We start from the raw sequence: 18,973 nt of genomic DNA, 5'->3' as shown, positions 1-18,973 counted from the left end.
TATTACCCAAAAAATATAAGACCAAATATGGTGAGGAATATCCTCAATACGAACCTGCTCAGAATGTGGTCCTAAAGCCCATTGAGCTAACAAATGAGCTGCCCTATTAAATGACCAACCAACAAAAGCAAATTCAACAGTATCAGATGAAAAATGTCTTCATATAAGAGAGAGCAAGGAGCAAGTCCCAGATATTTGGAATTCAAGTACTGAATTGCAGTCAAGAATCAGATTCAAGAATAACCTGCCGAAACCCACACTCCCATGCTGTTTTAAACCCATATGTAACGGCCATTGGTTCACTCCACTTAACCGTATTAGAATTCTCTACCATCTTACCAGCGGCAGCCATTACTTGTCCCATAGAATTTCGATGATAATCCCCAAACCAGTTTTGTCATGGCCTCTAGCTTCTTTATACTTTTTACTCGACCCTTTTTAAGATTCACTTTCAATCTGTACACTTGTTTTTATGACATCTTTCCCCCTACTTTTCTAAGTTTTCTTTTCCTGCAAAAAACAGGGACTTCTGAATTTTATGTTGTACACTACAGCCAATCTTCAATAGACATCTAAGAAGTACGACACTTTTAACAGGGTATTCATATCGGACATGACAATAACACCGACACAACACCGGCTCATGTCCTAAATTTTGTTGAAATATTGGTACCAATATATCTGTATTATATTGCATCCGGATTCATACCCGAATCCGTGCTTCTTAGATAAGCATAGGAAAACAAACAAAAGTGTGAATCCACCAAATTAATGTCAAATAATATCTAACTGAATCATCCTTGGATATCAAATACACATCCCCATTGAGAAGGCACTCAGATGGTCCTGTTGGCTGTTGATGGACCTATTTGATGATGCACTTTTCTCTTGTCTTTTTATAGTCTTTTGATTTTTGTGAAGAATGACAGATCAGGTGAGACATACCAACCACAAGTAATGGACAGAAGCTAGATGGAGTTATTTTTTACTGTACATTAAAAATTCATTAACTCTTACAAATAACTGCTGATTTTGCAACAGTCTCCTCCTATTCCATCAGAAACAATTCTTTCTGGAAAAACAGGTTACTGAATTTTCAAAGACATCACTTGAACAGATGAACTTGACACGAACAAATTGAAAGCTCAATTCTCAGCTTTTTCCACCCTAACTCATCCTTCCAAATTGGATATTAACAGAATACAGGTAAGAAGGGGAAAATAAAGGCAGGCAATGGATCCTGCAACAGCAAATATTAATAGGGAACTAAAGGAAAATATAACCAAAAGATTTCCTATCAAATAATTTTGATATTTCCAATCATTAGTTGTACAAGAATTACACGAGTAAGCAAGAACTACAGTGTGTTAGGGTTTCAAAGTAACCCCTCTGCAAAACTTCTCTCACTAATGGTTACAGGTATAAGAAAGATTTGTTTTGGTATCTTTCACTTTCTTAAGTTGTTTCTATGATACAATCATCTCCTGCACCTATTTCAACCTTATAATCCCCATTCCCTTCCATCCGTGCTGGAAATTCTAATAAATTTGAACTAAACAATGCAAGAACAAAAGAATGCTACCCTCTCAGACAATACTCGTACGACGAACAGAAAAAAAATGTTAAAAAATTCACTAACCATTTAGCTTCCATATGATTCTCAACTACTGGTAACTCTACTCCAAAGTTAAACTTCTACAACTCTTCTGTAGAAAAGCACATAAGCAGCCGAAGTCTTTATCTTGTCCTGGCTGATTGGATGAACTAGGCTATCATCAAAGTCATACCACCTGCCAGCCCCATGCTACCTCAAAACAAAAACAAATATGAGATATTTAAGATTGAACCACTACATAAGATTAAAGTATATGCAGTGATCGTCATATCTCACTACATAGAGGAAGATTAAGCATCCATTTTACACTAAAGGGCCGTTTGGCATGCTTTTCTAACCTCGATTTTAATTTTATTTTATTTTAAGAATTTTAAAAATTTCTTTTGCAAAAAGCAGGTAAATTGATATTTTTCCCAAAAGCAGATTTGAGAAAAATAATTTATAAAAAATTCATAAAAAAAATTAAATCAAAAACGTGTTTTTTCAATATCCAGCAGCAATCTCAAACACACCCTAAACAGTCATATAGCCACATCATGCAGAGCTGGGTGGCATGAGCTTACAACCAAGCAACGCACTGAAGTGGGTAGATGTTGTAAGCCTGCCTGGGAGTTGGATTGAAAAATAAAATCAAATAAAATAAAAATGATAACCAAACATATTTTCTTTCCCATGGAAAGTAGGCAGTTTAGGCACATCCTGAGCTTATGGAGTTCAAACTTGTAAGCTTATAGTCCTAATCACAAGGTTCTCATACTCAAATAAAGAACTATATGCTAGCCAATGGGCAATCCATACAAGAGAATTAACAATAACACTGTCCTAAAGAAAAATGTCAAATTCCAGAAAACATACAAAGAATAAGGGAATAATTTAAGTTTTTAAGTATTCACAGTTGGGTTGTGAATGTTGATGAAATCGACATCCAATGTTATAAATTTGGACACTCCTATCAAAAGTGAACTAAATGAAAAGCAAAGAGAAACCCTGATATGCAAGTTTTCTAACAGCATATAATCAATTTTGATGCTTCCTTTAAGTATAGCTCTAGTACCACTAGCACAGTGCGCAGTTGATTTGAAAGGGTATATAAATTACAGGTTTTGCCACCAACATTGGATCTTATACTTCAGTTGCAAGGGGGAGGGGGGCGCTTTGGGGTGTCTTTTACAACCACAAGTTTGTGAGGGATGAGCACATTCACAAGGCCACTCTAGAGTAGGGCAGTAGGATGTTTCAGATGCTAATTATTTTGTGGTTTTTTTGCACAAACGACTCTCATGAGTCCCTGATTTTGATGTTTCTCATGTCTCTCTTCAGACTCTTGTGCAGGTTTAGAGGGGTGTCAAGTGAATTACCCTAGAGCTTAGCTCTAGGGCATTTTTCCCCTATATAAATGTGTGTTTTCTGATTGTGGTTCGAATTAAGGTCTAAATTATTAAATCTGATACCATTGACAGCACTAAACTGCTTCTGGCAATCATTATCACTATGGGCATTAATGATAAGAAAAGATTCCACGGACTGGCAGGAAACATATTATAAAGGCAGTGCAGAAAATGATAACTCATTGGACGAGACCTTCCTGGCATGACTCTGTCCGCATGTGCAAAGCAGCATGCACAGTGCATGCAGTAAAGCTTCATTTACATGAATTACATTTTCATACGCCAAGAAAAAAACATTTTATTAGTGCAGTTTTGATCTCTCTCTCTCTCTCTGTGTTTTCTGGAAAGATGGGGAAGAGAGGACTAGAATAAAAGGACGTTGATGAGAACCAAGGAAAAAAATGGTAAAAATGATTGGAAAAATGTGAGAGAGCATGCAACTTACATGGACAAATGCTGTGTAATGACCACCTCCCATGCTTCCATAGTGATTACTGACAGCATAAAGCATATAGCGATGAGATAATTGACCATTCTTGTAGGAAATGTAAGCTGACAAATCAAGATCATCAACAGGGAAGTCAACATAAGCCTCAAGCTTGTTCTTCATAAAACGGGTATAAGAGAACCTCTTTAAATGAATAACCAGAATCTCTGGCAGTCTCCAAAGATCTAATTTTTTACTGGCTTGACGGTGCTTTTTGCAGCTTGGACAGAACCTAAATTACATATAACAGTACCTAACATCAGTAAAATGAAGATAATGGGATATAGTTTACAAAGCAAAATTCTTTTTAAGATTCTAAAAACTTAGGCCTCGCTTATCAGAGGCTCTAGTGAGGGTCAGACATAAGCAGTATGCAAGGAGACGGTTTTGTGGTTTGAATCAATGAACTCCAAGTCAGAATAGAAATAAATTAGAAATTAAGAAATATTTATATAACTACATTAATCTACTGCACTTCAACAGACAAGGATGTGGGGTTAATTAACAAATTATCTTGTAAGCAAGATTCAACAAAACAAGAAGTTAAGGAAATAAGTATTAAGTGCAAATGAGGCAAAGAAACTGACAGAAAATAAACTCCGATCATGTAGAACTTAAATACAGGTGGTCTGAACTTAAGGAAGCTCTTGATCACTGTACAAAAGAGTATAACGATGTGTCCCATGTCTCCAGAGTTCCTTGCATAGTGCAGCAAGTTCAAGAAAAACATAGAAGACTTCTGGAGAAGACTATTAAGGATCCTATCCTGTCCTATGTAATTTAACCATGACTTGAGGCTGACATCAAGGACTGAAATTAAGGTCATCATTATGAGCCAAAATCTTGTACTGATATGTATAAGATTGTACAGCTGCGTATGTGTTTGACTTTATACAGCTAAGTAGATCTCCATTTACTTGTATTTATACCACAACTTGAGCTAATGAAAGGCAAGAAGAAACATTTTGATATTTGTTAAAGACTACCAAATGCCCAAGTGGAAAGAATCAGCAATAAAGAACCACATCGCCAGATGATAGAAACATTTCAAATCTCCTAAATGTCTTTGAGATAGCTCTAGCACTTCAAACATGGAAACTATTTACGGTTATATTTTAAAAAGTTTATGTATGCTCACCACATGTCATCTGGTCCAAGAGGTTCTTCCTTTAAAAATGCTTCAAGACACTTGTACAGAGAAACAGATTCCTGAGGTCTCTTTGCAAGAAAGCCAGACTTGAAAACCTCAGGTAATGAGCTAAGCAAGCGAGTATCATATTGTTCAATTTGTTTTTCTGTCCAACATACAAGAACATTAAACCGTTTTGGCACTCCTGTAACTGGTACAGGCTCATTTATACCTATCTTCAAGTCCTGAACTATTCCCTTCTCATCTGTTATATAAAACTGTAGTTCAGAATATGAAGATGAGTTAGTGGCCTCTTCTACAATAGAGGGGTTTGCATTTCCGTGCGAAGCAGAACAACCATTATCCTTTTCTGTAATTTCTTCCTTTGCAGTACTAGTAGTGTTATTACAACTATACATGCCATCATCAGCAGGTATATGAAATGGACTAAGCAGCTTTAGATACAAATTATGGATGTCAGATCCATTGACAAGACTGTGGACCGGTCCTACAAGAGGAATCCCAAATGCCTTCCAACTTGAAGTTTGTTTTCCATGGACATACTGCCTGATATTGTAAGACAAATTAGAAGACTTGTTGGATTTGTGTGCGCAAATTTTTTTTTTTTAAAAAAGGGTATACCAAGCACACTATTCAACAAGGGGAAAAACAAAAAATAAAAGCCTTACTCCTCCATATGCTGATGCATAAATACAACTAAAGGAATATTGTCTAATTCTTTCTTTAATCGATAAGCAACCAGACGATCACCATCTCTAATTAATGATAAAGAATCAGATGGCTCCTCTAGATATCGTATAATGCGGTTATTGTATACCTGTGGAAGACTATATGGCATCAGATATCAAAATGCAAACACATAGGATTTTGATATTATAAATACTGAAAAGTACCTCTGCCACCAAGAGCATCTCATCAATCCCCAAAGAACATGCTTTGCTTAAAGCCTGGGTAAGATCTTCACATTTTCCATACTTGGGTACAGAAATGGTAAATGAAGATGGCTGGCTACTTCCATCAGTACTCACAACTGTCAAAGTCATAGTCCGTATATTTGTTGAAGGTAGAGGTAGAGACAAGTACATGAATGGATCAAATGTAACTGACACCTTCTTGCAAATAGGACAGACTAATGTTGATTTATATTGACCCTGCAATTAAGATTAAGCATGATGTGTAAGGTCAGCTGGGTTCACCAAAACATACATTTTCAATCTCAATTCAACGTTTTAGGGCAGCTACCCAGGACCCTAGATTCAGATTGTGAAGGATATTTTCGAATTTCAGTAAATGCTTCCAAATAAATCATGAAACCAATAAAAGACATCTAATATCTCAATCAAATCAACCATATATAAATGTCAATTCATTCTGCAATTCTGTATCCTATTTGAATTGTAAGACGATGCGTCCGAACATCCAATCTTAAACAAATACTGATAAGAAAATCTTATCTTAGCACAAACAGAGCAATTGAGTCAAATAAAGAAACAAAAATGATTATATCAAACTTCCACTTAGCAGAACTTAGCAAACTGTAAAAGATATATAGGAAAACAGAAATAATACTTGGCAGATATCAACAATAATTGAGTCATTGCGAGCCACATGATTCTGCCAATATTCATCAGCAACTTCTTCGTCCAATCTACCCTCTCCATCCTTGGCTTCTACATAAGGCTTTGATTTTACACGATTGAGATCCTCATGAAGTCCATCCAACAAGAAGGCAAGGAGTTCCTTTTTCAAAAGATCCATTGAATTCAGAATACAGATAGATGCCATCAAATTCAGAAAAAAGATACATGTAACGCTGCAATCCATAGGACAACCCTCAGACAGAGAGAGATATAGAGAGGGGAACTCCCTCTTTTATAGCAAGAGAACTTAATATACCTGAGAATCATGTTGATTAAATCCGCTGAATTGAGGAGCAAATCGAGCAAGCTTTGACTTGAACGTTCTAGGTGCCACTGGAGTTGCTCCAGGAGCCCATAATTTCCTCAATAGATCCCCAAAAGCTAATGCAATCTCACCCTGGAGGAGAAGACAACCAACTATTAATAGAATGAATAAGCTAGTGAATACTCTATGTGACAGCAAAGAAAACTTCTTACATAGAATGCTCACTCCAACAAGAAAAAAATAATATCATTTTATCTCAGAAAACTAGAAATATATGCATAACATACATCCATGCCCAATGGGTTGTCATGATTTATTTCCCTGCCATAATCTCCAAGAAAATAATCAACAAGCTTTGGTGTGTGTGCTAGGCACTGAATGGCACTGTTCATAAAGCAAGTATTTCCAAGATTCTGTAGTCCTGTCAATCCCAAAGAGCCAGCTTCTCCAGATTTTCCAAACAAGGCTGAAGAATCACAACGGAAAAAACTGGTGCTAGTATTGCTGACACTACCATTCATAAGTGAAGTTCCAGAAGAATGTGTTCCATTACAATTTTGTGCAACAGCATCATCCTTTTTCCCATCTCTGCATTTCATGTTATCCGACAATCCATAAACTTGTAACTCCAAAACGATCTGTAGAGAAAATAGTAACAGTGATGAAGAATTAGCTAACAAAATTCTAAACAGTGCATAATCACCAAACATACTAGCCAATGAATTATAAGTAGTTCCAAGCAGATATTCTATTTTAGGTCATTATGAGGATGCCCAAGGACCAAGTACACGGAAACATAAATATGATTGTAACTGCATGCCATTGGAGCTTCCACTCTATCAATGTGCTTTCCAGTTATCACTTGCATAGAGCTTGTCTGACATGGCAGGAGAGGATACATGTTTCTATGCTGCTACAACCTAGTTTGACATGAATGTTCTTTTTGAGATTAACAACCAAGTAGATACCCTCAGAAAGATTGCTTTGACAAACTGGGACCTCAGAAAACTTCTTCTTTGGACAAAGGAAATCCTTTTTTGCATTCTAACTTGAGAGAATTTCATCATCACAAAGGAGTGTTCCATCTGTTTCTCTGTAAAACAAAGGGGTGTTTTCATCATCCATGGATAGGTCCATATACTTAAGACAGGAGGTTAGTGGCCTGGGATTTAGGTTACACCAATATCTCTTAAGAAAATGTTAACTTCTTGGAGAGGAGTGCCCAGCAGAAGGAATAGCATTGCAGAGTGACCTGTTCCTCCTATCTTCCAGGTTTGTAGAGGAGGAAGCTAAAGCTTCAATTGAATTGAAAGATCAAGCAATCAGGTAAAATTTAGTATTTCAGATGCTCTCATGGTCCTTATCTAGGGATGACTCCCATCCACCTGAAACCAAAGGTTCCAAACCCAAACCCACTCCATTGCCACTCATATTCCAGTCTTCCACATATTCTCAGGTTCTTTATTTCAATTGATTGATGTACTAAGAGTTATAAAAGACATGAGTGACCCAGCCAATTGCGAGAAGCAGCTGTAAACTTGAAGCTGTAAGAACCAAGCTTTATCACAATGATTTGGCATTGCACCCAAGTAAATGCAGAGTCAACAGAAGTATTCTTATGGCACTTGGCAATTATTCTAATTTAACATAGAAAAACACCAACTTATAGCCAAGTCAACATAGCTGATGCTCTATCTTAATAACTAAGACTTGTAATCAGGTACCAGTTCATCAATTCAACCAACCAGGTGAGAACATGTCCAACAACAGTTCTCAAAATTCCAATTAACATCGAACAAGTTTGCAAATGGATGGCCTAGCCCCTAATGGATTTAAAAGCCCTTGTTAAATTTCAGCAAGATACTATTATAAATGATTTAAATGACTAGGAGTCCAATTAGATACAAATTTTTACCAAAGAAAAATCATGCAATCCTCCAATTTCAAATGTCATGGCCTCTACTTGCATTTTCTCCAAGAAACATTTTGCCACAACCCCACCATGATTTTCTTTTCATTCACTTCTAACATAACTTTTGAGACCAATTTATCAAGGATGCAATGCAACTGACTTGGAACACCATGCTGCAAGACTGAAATTGGACAAACTGTATTTAAAATATTTGCTTACCATCTCTCAAGTAAAAAAAATTAAGAAGCTTAGCAACTAAACTGATTTAGGGTGCATAGTTGAATATCAATTATATTGACCTTACAAAATGTTGATTGAGGTTGTTTCTTACTATCAATTTCTTAATATATTTCCTTTACATAGATCAATGCTACATTGCCAAAAAAAAAAAAAAAAGAAGAAGAAGAAGAAGAAAGAGAAAATGGAAAAAGAAAAGGCAACCAGTGTTCACAACCACAGTGAAATTGGTGTTGTTCCAATTAAGAGTTGAATTCCCACTTCATCTGTTGGCAGTTGGTACCATTCTGTCACTGATTTTCTCACTTTTTCCCCCAGAAATCTGAGTCTAAATTTTAATCTAGGTCTAGTACATGATCTTTGTAAACATGGTAACTTCACAGCCAGTAGGTGCAACATTATAAAGATTAATATTCCAAGTTATCCTTATTTGTCGAAAAGAACAAGCAATTGATATCAAATACCTTTGAGGATTAGAAATTCTAAAGGATCAATATCATAATTTCTAACTTGGTTCACATAAATGCAATAAACCACAAGAGTATTGATGGAAATGGTCGTTAGCAGGCCTAGCAGTTCAGACAAGAGCTAACTAGAAACTAAACAGAATCACAAACAGCAGTCTGATAAAATAGTTTCAGTTTCAAATACATCTGACGATTAGTAAGACATGCAGAATACTGTTTCTTGCAGTAGACACCAACAATATTATTAGTCTTCCAGTCTTAGATGGGTCTGTGACTAGCCAGGCTTTAATCAAAATGACAACAGACGGAATCCAGCATATGACATAGGTAAATATATGCTAAAGTATAAGACTACCACTTACCTCCTGATCTAATTGCCGCTGAGATTCTTTTGGTGATTTACTTTTGTCATTTACAAAAAAAAGGGTTGTTTGCCCTGAAAAGTCCCATATGCGTAGCTGTGCAACAGATGTTAGAAAGTCAATTATAACTGCTAAAAAGATAACCACTTTTGTTGGACAAAAAATTGTAACTCACCATCTCAGAATCAACACTGAAAATCTTGCAGGCTCTTCTGAAAAGCTCAGTTGCATTTTCCTGGAGAGTTTTAAGTTTAGTACCAGAATTGTCTTTACATAATGAACATAAAATGATTGCAGTTTCTAGGTTTATCGCAAGAATTACCAACTCAGATTAACTTAAACTGCAAAATATACTAAGAAGAAAGAGAAGATTAAGGTTATAACCCATGCTTTCCTATATTAGGTTTATCACAAGATTTACCATCTCAGATTAACTTAAACTGCAAAACATACTAAGAAGAAGAAAGACAAGAAAGACAAGATTTATGTAAGATTTAACTTTCCCTTCTTAGAAACATCATATGTGTTGCAATACTTTAGGTTACAAGCAAATAAGTATTTACTAGTAATGCAATTCAAATATATAAAACATCTATATATTTTACTTTAGTTCACTCAAACAGTAACAACTAGTCACTCAAACCTGTAATCTATATCTAATATGACGGTAAGAAATCACTCCCCTATTTAAGATTGGAAGCTATAAGCTTTTGGTACCTTTAATTATATATTTAACATACTGTTCATCATTCATGGACCTCATGCATAAAGAATTACTACAAATGTTTATGGTCCTAGTAGCCATTGATGAAGTTTCTGTTCACAGGGTAATAACCAATGGGCCAACCCTCTGTCCAACAACCTATTTCAGGTGAATATTTCATATCCTCTCCTAAAGATAAGACTTTATTTTCTAGCAAGTGAGAGGATAGTTCTCCGATTTTGGTGCAAACGTTTCCAAATTTGCTTCATATGGCTTTCAATGATAGACCATGTCAAGCTTCCCTATCCCCCAGTGATCCATACAACTACAGCAACGTCCTACTTCTAGATAGAGATTTAGTGAGACTGATGGATTGTGTGTTTATCAGATGGGAGATTTTTAAGTTTATGCAAGAATTGGTCTGGAAGGCCATTTGAGGTGGAAATGAGATTCCTTAGATGAACGAAAACAAAACTTCTAGAAAAATACTTTTACAATGATTCTCATTTCCCCAAGCTTTGTTAGGATGAACTCCAAGATTTTTTTTATTTTTTCCCACTGGACAGTCAAATTAAGTATGAGTTTACCTTTTCTGCACTATAAATATGCACTGATCCATTTAGATTAAGTATTTATAGAGCAAAAAATGACTGCTCATTTTTCAGATTAGTTAATAAAATGATATAAAAATAAAGCATCGCATATCAAAACCCTAAAATGGAAAGCATGGATCAGTCAAATTAATGGACCTTCTTGCTAATTTTAACACCTAAGGAATTCACTTCCCGCAACACAGAAAGCCTCAATTGCAGGGGATAGACATCTGACATATCATCTTCTGCAGCAGAAAATGTTTTGCTAGACTTGGATGCAACTTTAGCATCACTATGCCTGGAAAAGAAACCAGAACAGCGATTAAATTAAGAAACTTTCATTTCTTTGTCAAGGAAAGAGATATAAAACATTTAAGTTATTGATACTCATCACTATCACTGAACAAGTGTAAAAAGAATATCCAGATGTGATTTCTACATAATCTGTGAACTAATATATGTTCAGGATTTTGAAATGTTACTAAGTTTAAAGTCTCCATGAAATGTATCTCAACTACAAAATCAGGAAGAACCAATGTGCATTGACGATCATGCATTTCGTCATTTGGTAATTGAAATTACATGCCATCTAAAGCACAATTGGCATAAAGACATTCTTTTATGCTAATTCATAGAAAAAAACCTGAATTTGGTCCTTATATATAAAGCAAACCCCATAAACTCTTATACGATCTAACATATTCAAATATACCTGGAGGAATGAAATTTATAACAATTGGCAAGAAACCAATCTAGAAAGGTTACCATTTGAGTGCCTTCAACCACATTTCTCCGGAGACCAATGCATAGTCTCGCCCAGAAACACCAACTTCACCATTCTCACCATTCGGCAAAGATTCCTCTTCTCTCCTCAAATTCAATACAAGATCCGAGTTAAAAATGTTGTTGATAAGCTTCATAGGACCTGCATAAGAAGAACCTGAAGTCCCCATATAGAGGACCCCTCTCTTCCCATCAGATTCACTCGATATTGTTGAATCTTGCGCATCCTTCCACCACCTAAAAGAAACCCAATTCACAGATTCAATCAAATTACAAAATGCTGGTGCACCCATATCACAAAATCATCCAAAAACAAAAATCTTTATTGAAGGTTGTACAAATTTAAAATCTTTGAAATAATTCAAAATATGCCCGTTTCATATAAATAATTAAGATTTAATTTCTGAGTCAAATTATATCATTTCCATAATGTTTGATCTCATATTTCTAGCAATAAAACCTATCCTTCATATATATAAGAACAGGAAAAAAAAAAAGTAGTTACATATATACTTAAATAATTGATGGGTTAAAGATTTGCAAAGAAAGACCTGTAAGGAACAAAATAGAGTCGCTGGTCATTGTTGTCGGAGTCAGGTTGCCGATGAGTTAAATCAGAGAGATCTTCGGATACATCATTATTCTCCATTCTAGAGAGAGAAAGAGTGGATGTTTTCAAAGAGAGAAAGAATGAAAAAGAAAACTAAAAGAAAAAGGGTTTAGAAGATGTAGATCGTCTATCTCATTTCTTGCTAAAAATTTGGGCATGAAAGAGACAGACACACAGAAAGAGAGAGATGGAGTTTCCTTTTTTCTCTGAAGAAGATTCAAGGAGGGAAAAATAAATTTTATTTATATTTATAATCATTTATGAATTTTATTGTATTGTATCTTAAAAAAAAAAGCGAAATTAAGAAAAGTTAAATCAAATTAAATCCTTATAGTTTTTGCGGAGAAAATGAAATTTGTACACAAGGTGACATGACGTGCTCTTTTCTTTTTTGTTTCTTAGTTTTTTTTTTTTTTTTTTTTTGCCCTTTTCCTCGAGGGTTCAGTTGAGATCTAAGGATAATAATTAACAAAGGGTGCTTTCCTTTATAGGATTATATTTATTGTCTTCGGAGATTTTCCGTTTTTCATTTTTTTGAAAATAATTAGTAATGTTTTAAGTAATATTTGTATGCAAAAGACAATTGAAATAAAAGCATCAAGAAAATAATGATAATAATTAAATGAAAAATTAAAATTGCAAATGAATAATCACAGTAGCAAATCAAATTTTATGCATAACACGTGCATAAGCGATATATGACTTTAACTCACAGGTTTGGCGACCTCCTAGCTCTGCTCCGGTGCCTCGGTTGGAGCGAGCCGAACGAACTGACAATCTAGTCACGGAAAACAATTTATCAAAACGATGAAACAATTACAATAGATCCTAGGTCTAGATTCCTAGGACTGACTGTCTAAGAATCTCGACTCAGGAACTACCGAAAATTCGGCAGAACCTCCCCTACAACACGAACATTACCCCCCGTAAAAACGGGTCCAGGACCTGCCAGAAAAACACTCCAAATATCCAACAATTTAAACAACGGGAGTCGGGTCCCCAAACTTCACTATTTCCCGACTCCGCCACACAGCACAAAATACGGGGCAAGCAAACTGACAGACAATTATTTTTGACTCACAATATCATCAAATACACAATATAATCCAATAGACACAATTAAACCAAGAATTTCTAAAATTAACGGGCCAAAGATAATTACCGAGACGCTCGATCGCTCGGTCGACTCGCCTCCAGCCGCCGGAGTCCGATCGACGATCCGAACACACCATCGGACTCACAACAACGCGCTGATGACGATCCCCGCTTCCGATTTTCCGATCTCGACCGTCGATTCGCAAACGAAGCCCGATCGCCACGAAACCAGTGCCATCGCGAAGCTTGAGCTGAGGAGAGTCGGGATACATCCTCTGATCGTCCATCCTCGGATCATGGGAAAGGCCGAAAACACCTACCGCCACCATTTTCTCTCTCCACCGGATCTTCCGTCTCCGGCCACCACAGGCCGCCCCCTGCCGCTAAAAGAAAGCTCTCACCGAGAGAGCCGATCGCCGGTGGCCGCCCGCCGGCCCACGCCCGACGGCCGCCACCGACGACGCACGCCGCCTTCCTCCCTTCTTCTTGACCATCGCCTCTCTCTCTCTCCCCGATTTCTTTCCCTTCAATATCGACATTTGACCCCTGAACTTTTCCTTATTACAATTTGGTCCCTCAACCTTCTTAATTACTTACAATTTCATCCTGCATAATTCCAATTTGACCCCCAAACTTCTTTTTAGCCTTTCAATTAAGCCCCTAACTATTTAATTTGGGCCAAAACCGAATTATTGAAAATACACAATTACAAAAATACCCACTGACATATTTATTTACGAAAATACCAAACTCACAAATTTCCATTAAAACCCCATAAAAATAAAATTATACTTTTAATCCTTATTCCAAAATAATCCTCCAATTAAATCCTACACACAATTAAATTAAATAATCAATTTCCAACTTAAAATTTAATACTACTAATCAATTATAATACCAATTTTCCCAAAATTCTTTTATAAACATCCTTTACAATTCTACCATAATTTTCCAATATATAATTTTACTTATATAAATATGCATTTGGAAAAAAATTTGAATAACCAAAATATAATCATTTCTCAAATAATTTACTTGAATAATTTCTTAAAATTTTAAACTAATTGGGTATAGAAAATAACTCATTTATTTGATTAATATTAAATTTTTCATTAAATCATTCCAAATTAAACCCAATAATAATGAAGCTAAAATTAACTTAAATAAAAACTCATTATTAAATATATAAAAATTCCGGGTGTTACATTCTCCCCCCCCTTAAAAAAAAATTCGACCTCGAATTTTAAAAGAAAAGGGGCTTCACTTACGACTGAAACTAATTAGGAACCTCTCATCTCCACTCGGCTTCTCGGGAACTTTCCTCGACAGAAATAAACTAAACCACAAGACTCATCGACAAAACCCTTAAATAAAACTGGCGAACCTGAAAATCCGCGATCCTCACTTACTACTCCTCGGAAACCAAATCTTTACTTGCTTCCGCACACTGAGGATCCAACACGAGCAAAGATCGAAAATATACTTCCTCAACTCAGACTTACAAACAACTGGATTTGACCTCAGAGAACATTACTTGCGGCAAGTCCAACTTACATGCCACCTCACTAACCTGCCGACAAAACCAAGGGTTCTCACAACCTTATTTTCTTACCAAACCACATCACTTATGACATACCATCCATCTAGATTCCATAACCGACAAAACTCATGCCATCCTGACACAAGATTCCTCTTTGACTGAAATCCAAAAGCCTCCCTTATAATCTAACATGAGGCCTACAGCTCCACAGACTCACTCTCTCAACAACTCAACTCGTCATCCAGAGAATTCTCAAGCTAACACTATTTACTTTGAAAAATTACATCTTTACTTACTTTATAATCATCACTGATAAAAACTTTATTATCTTGGAAAAATACTTTTATAAAATCGTAAAATCTCTAGCCATTTTTTCTTTATATAAAATTCTACAATATCGCGCGCCAGGGTGATGATGCCCCCTATCACCAAGGGTTGCAGTGCACGATGTATGATGCATGTCCTAAAATGAATTTATCTATGCTTAACAGTGAAATGCCATAATGCATTCTTACGGGACTGGGCGCAATATTGTATTTTAAAACACTTGTTCTACTTAAAAAAATAAATAATGTTCGCTTAAGATTCTCTGGATTTCCGAGCATCCGAAAACACTCCTGCCACCTTTCTTAAGCTTCTTACAACCACAATACTCAAAGATTATAGCTGACATCCGCTCGACTTCCCAGGCACTACCTTAGGCGCTACTCAATAAGGCGATGCCTGATGCGATGACGAGGCAGTCCATGACATGACTGCAACCATGCTCTACACTAAAACTGACTGCGGTGCCCACCATCGAAACCACAATCAAAGCTTCTAAAGGCGGACTGCACTAATCACTTGAAGAAACAGCACGAGTCTATCGCGCTTCGGATCTTCCCATCTCTACAAAGCACATTCTCAGCACAGCACCAAGGACAAGCTCACAAGAAAGGAAAGACTAACTCTCTAACAGAGAAGGCTGAGACACTGGAGTCAATGAAAACAACAAGACAGACATGATCCTAACTCCGCAGTACCAAGAAAAATCTTAACTTAGGTCGAAGGAAATCTAAACCTAAGCTCGATACCAACTTTGTCACGACCCCACCCGTGGGCCCGTGACCCATGACTAGGAATGGGTAGGCGTAAGGCCACCGAAACCCGTAGTAAGCCCCGACACTCACCGGATTTAAACAAATCTCATCTCAAATTAATATTATTAAAACCACAAATTATCTTAATAGCTACATTCTACATAAATACTTGATGCGCGGAAAAACTAGGCAAGACCAAACTCGAAAATTTACAACCGATACATCTACTATTACTACTCATGCGGAGAATCTAAGATTTACTAATTTACATACCAAATCAAATACATCACCCGATGATGAAGGAGTCAAGATTCTTGAATAAGAGTCGCGAGAGGACTAACGATCACGAATCAAAATAAATGGAAACCGGTCGAGAGTGAGCTAAAATCATATATCTAAAACAGTTTCAAATATCTCAATGTCACCTTATTTAATTTTAAAATAATTAATAAATCACGCAAACCATACGTGTCATGTTAAAACATATGTGTCATGCCATGCTTAAACAAAATTTATTCCACATGCAACGGGACGGAGTACTTGGTGAACTCTAATCCCAACTCTAAAATCTCGATTATTTCAACACTTATGTCTCAACTACCCTCAACTCTATCATCTCAAACCTCTCATTCCAACAGATCGGCGCCCCAGAGAGCAAAGCTCGACCAGGGACCTTACCTCCAGTCCGGTCACTTAACTCTCAGCCTTAGCCTTTCGGCTCTCTTATCCAATAAGACTGGCGCCCAAAGAGCAATGCTCGACCAGGGACCTTTACTCCGGCAACCACACTCTACTAAGCCCAGAGAGCGATGCTCGACCAGGGCAGGTCCTAATCTTTCTTCTTAAAATTTTTACCTCTTTACCCTTTCCCTATCTCTCTCAGATTATATTGGGACACTCATCCAACTCCTATGTTCTACTGCCGTCCCATCCTGAGTCATCATGCAATATTAAAATTGGTGATAAAGGAAAAACATATTTAAATAATAATTAAAAGCATCAAGAAAATAATGATAATAATTAAATGAAAAATTAAAATTGCAAATGAATAATCACAGTGTGAAATCAAATTTTATGCATGACACGTGCATAAGCGATATATGACTTTAACTCGCTGTAGTTTAGCGACCTCCTAGCTCGCTCCGGTGCCTCGGTTGGAGCGAGCCGAACGAACTGACAATCTAGTCACGGAAAACAATTTATCAAAACGATGAAACAATTACAATAGATCCTAGGTCTAGATTCCTAGACTGCCTAAGAATCTCGACTCGGGAACTCGAAAATTGAGAACCTCCCCTACAACACGAACATTACCCCCGTAAAAACGGGTCCAGGACTGCCGGAAAAACACTCCAAATATCCAACAATTTAAACAACGGGAGTCGGGTCCCCAACTTCACTATTTCCGACTCGCCACACAAAGACAAAATACGGGGCAAGCAAACCGAGGAAAATTATTTTTGACTCACAATATCATCAAATACACAATATAATCCAATAGACACAATTAAACCAAGAATTTCTAAAATTAAGGGGCCAAAGATACTTACCGAGACGCTCGATCGCTCGGTCGACTCGCCTCCAGCCGCCGGAGTCCGATCGACGATCCGAACACACCATCGGACTCACAACGACGCACTGATGACGATCCCCGCTTCCGATTTTCCGATCTGACACCCGATCATCCGGAGAGATTTGCGGACGATCTCGACCGTCGATTCGCAAACGAAGCCCGATCGCCACGAAACCAGTGCCATCGCGAAGCTTGGGCTGAGGAGAGTCGGGATACATCCTCCGATCGTCCATCCTCCGCCGGATCTCGCCGAAAAAGCTGAAAAACACCAGCTGCCACCATTTTCTCTCTCCACCGGATCTTCCGTCTCCGGCCACGGCCGCTAAAAGAAAGCTCTCGCCGAGAGAGCCGATCGCCACCCACTCGGCCGCCAACAACGCGGCTGGAACACGCCTTGCCGCGCTTCCGCCTGGGCTGGCTGCCACAACAAGACGCCGCCGGCCGGCCCACGCCCGACGGCCGCCACCGACGACGACGCCTTCCTCCCTTCTTCGGCCATTGCCCTCTCTCTCTCTCTCCCCGATTTCTTTCCCTTCAATATCGACATTTGACCCCTGAATTTTTTCTTATTACAATTTGGTCCCTCAACCTTCTTAATTACTTACAATTTCATCCTGCATAATTCCAATTTGACCCCCAAACTTCTTTTTAGCCTTTCAATTAAGCCCCTAACTATTTAATTTGGGCCAAAACCGAATTATTGAAAATACACAATTACAAAAATAACCCTGACCGACATATTTATTTACGAAAAATACCAAACTCACAAATTTCCATTAAAACCCCATAAAAATAAAATTATACTTTTAATCCTTATTCCAAAATAATCCTCCAATTAAATCCTACACACAATTAAATTAAATAATCAATTTCCAACTTAAAATTTAATACTACTAATCAATTATAATACCAATTTTCCCAAAATTCTTTTATAAACATCCTTTACAATTCTACCATAATTTTTCAATATATAATTTTACTTATATAAATATGCATTTGGAAAAAAATTTGAATAACCAAAATATAATCATTTCTCAAATAATTTACTTGAATAATTTCTTAAAATTTTAAACTAATTGGGTATAGAAAATAACTCATTTATTTGATTAATATTAAATTTTTCATTAAATCATTCCAAATTAAACCCAATAATAATGAATCTAAAATTAACTTAAATAAAAACTCATTATTAAATATATAAAAATTCCAGGTGTTACACTAGTGTTTTTCGGATGCACATGATTTTAGATTTTCGGCTCGGTATAATTTTATTTGGACCTTAGAAAGTATTTTATAATTTTAGAAAATATTATTGCTATTAATTATCAATTATAAATAATTTAATTTAATTAGATTTAATTAATTATGACTTAGATATAAATATTACAAATGAATTGGTATGATTAATTATTGTTCTGTTTTGTGGTAGATGTGACTGTGTTGGATTAGTTTAAATACTATAAAATTTTTGTGT

At 36.6% G+C, this 18,973-nt stretch overlaps 1 protein-coding gene across 2 annotated transcripts; it reads right to left on the bottom strand.

Annotated features, from left to right (window-relative positions):
* Nucleotides 1-1,290: 1,290 nt before the first annotated feature.
* On the bottom strand, nucleotides 1,291-12,837 carry LOC8281558 (ubiquitin carboxyl-terminal hydrolase 8). 2 transcript variants are annotated; one of them, XM_002515830.4, is made up of 13 exons: nucleotides 12,154-12,837; nucleotides 11,585-11,839; nucleotides 10,976-11,117; nucleotides 9,699-9,758; nucleotides 9,524-9,619; nucleotides 6,833-7,183; nucleotides 6,537-6,677; nucleotides 6,210-6,380; nucleotides 5,534-5,791; nucleotides 5,309-5,457; nucleotides 4,629-5,186; nucleotides 3,449-3,722; nucleotides 1,291-1,804 (listed from the first exon to the last, which is right to left on the bottom strand). In XM_002515830.4, exons 1-13 carry the CDS (start codon nucleotides 12,249-12,251, stop codon nucleotides 1,688-1,690), a joined length of 2,670 nt encoding a protein of 889 aa, XP_002515876.2. In that variant the 5' UTR covers nucleotides 12,252-12,837; the 3' UTR covers nucleotides 1,291-1,687. The 2 variants fall into 2 exon arrangements, with proteins under 2 accessions (XP_002515876.2, XP_048233943.1); XM_048377986.1 differs by lacking the exons at nucleotides 10,976-11,117; nucleotides 12,154-12,837 and having other exon boundaries at nucleotides 11,585-11,721.
* Between the last annotated feature and the right edge of the window lie 6,136 nt (nucleotides 12,838-18,973).

The sequence above is a fragment of the Ricinus communis genome, chromosome 8 (assembly GCF_019578655.1).
Source record: "Ricinus communis isolate WT05 ecotype wild-type chromosome 8, ASM1957865v1, whole genome shotgun sequence".
Classification (NCBI taxonomy): Eukaryota; Viridiplantae; Streptophyta; class Magnoliopsida; order Malpighiales; family Euphorbiaceae; genus Ricinus; species Ricinus communis.
The sequence above is the reverse complement of the archived record's forward strand: the minus strand, read 5'-3'. Positions and strand labels throughout refer to the sequence as shown.

Bases quoted from the DNA above. Each gene is read 5' to 3' on its own strand.
- LOC8281558 (XM_002515830.4), bottom strand. From the start codon at position 12,251: ATGGAGAATAATGATGTATCCGAAGATCTCTCTGATTTAACTCATCGG. The intron at 5,458-5,533 runs GTACTTTTCAGT...AGTCTTCCACAG, and splicing joins AGATGCTCTTGGTGGCAGAG to GTATACAATAACCGCATTAT. The intron at 3,723-4,628 runs GTGAGCATACAT...TATGTAATTTAG, and splicing joins CTTGGACCAGATGACATGTG to GTTCTGTCCAAGCTGCAAAA.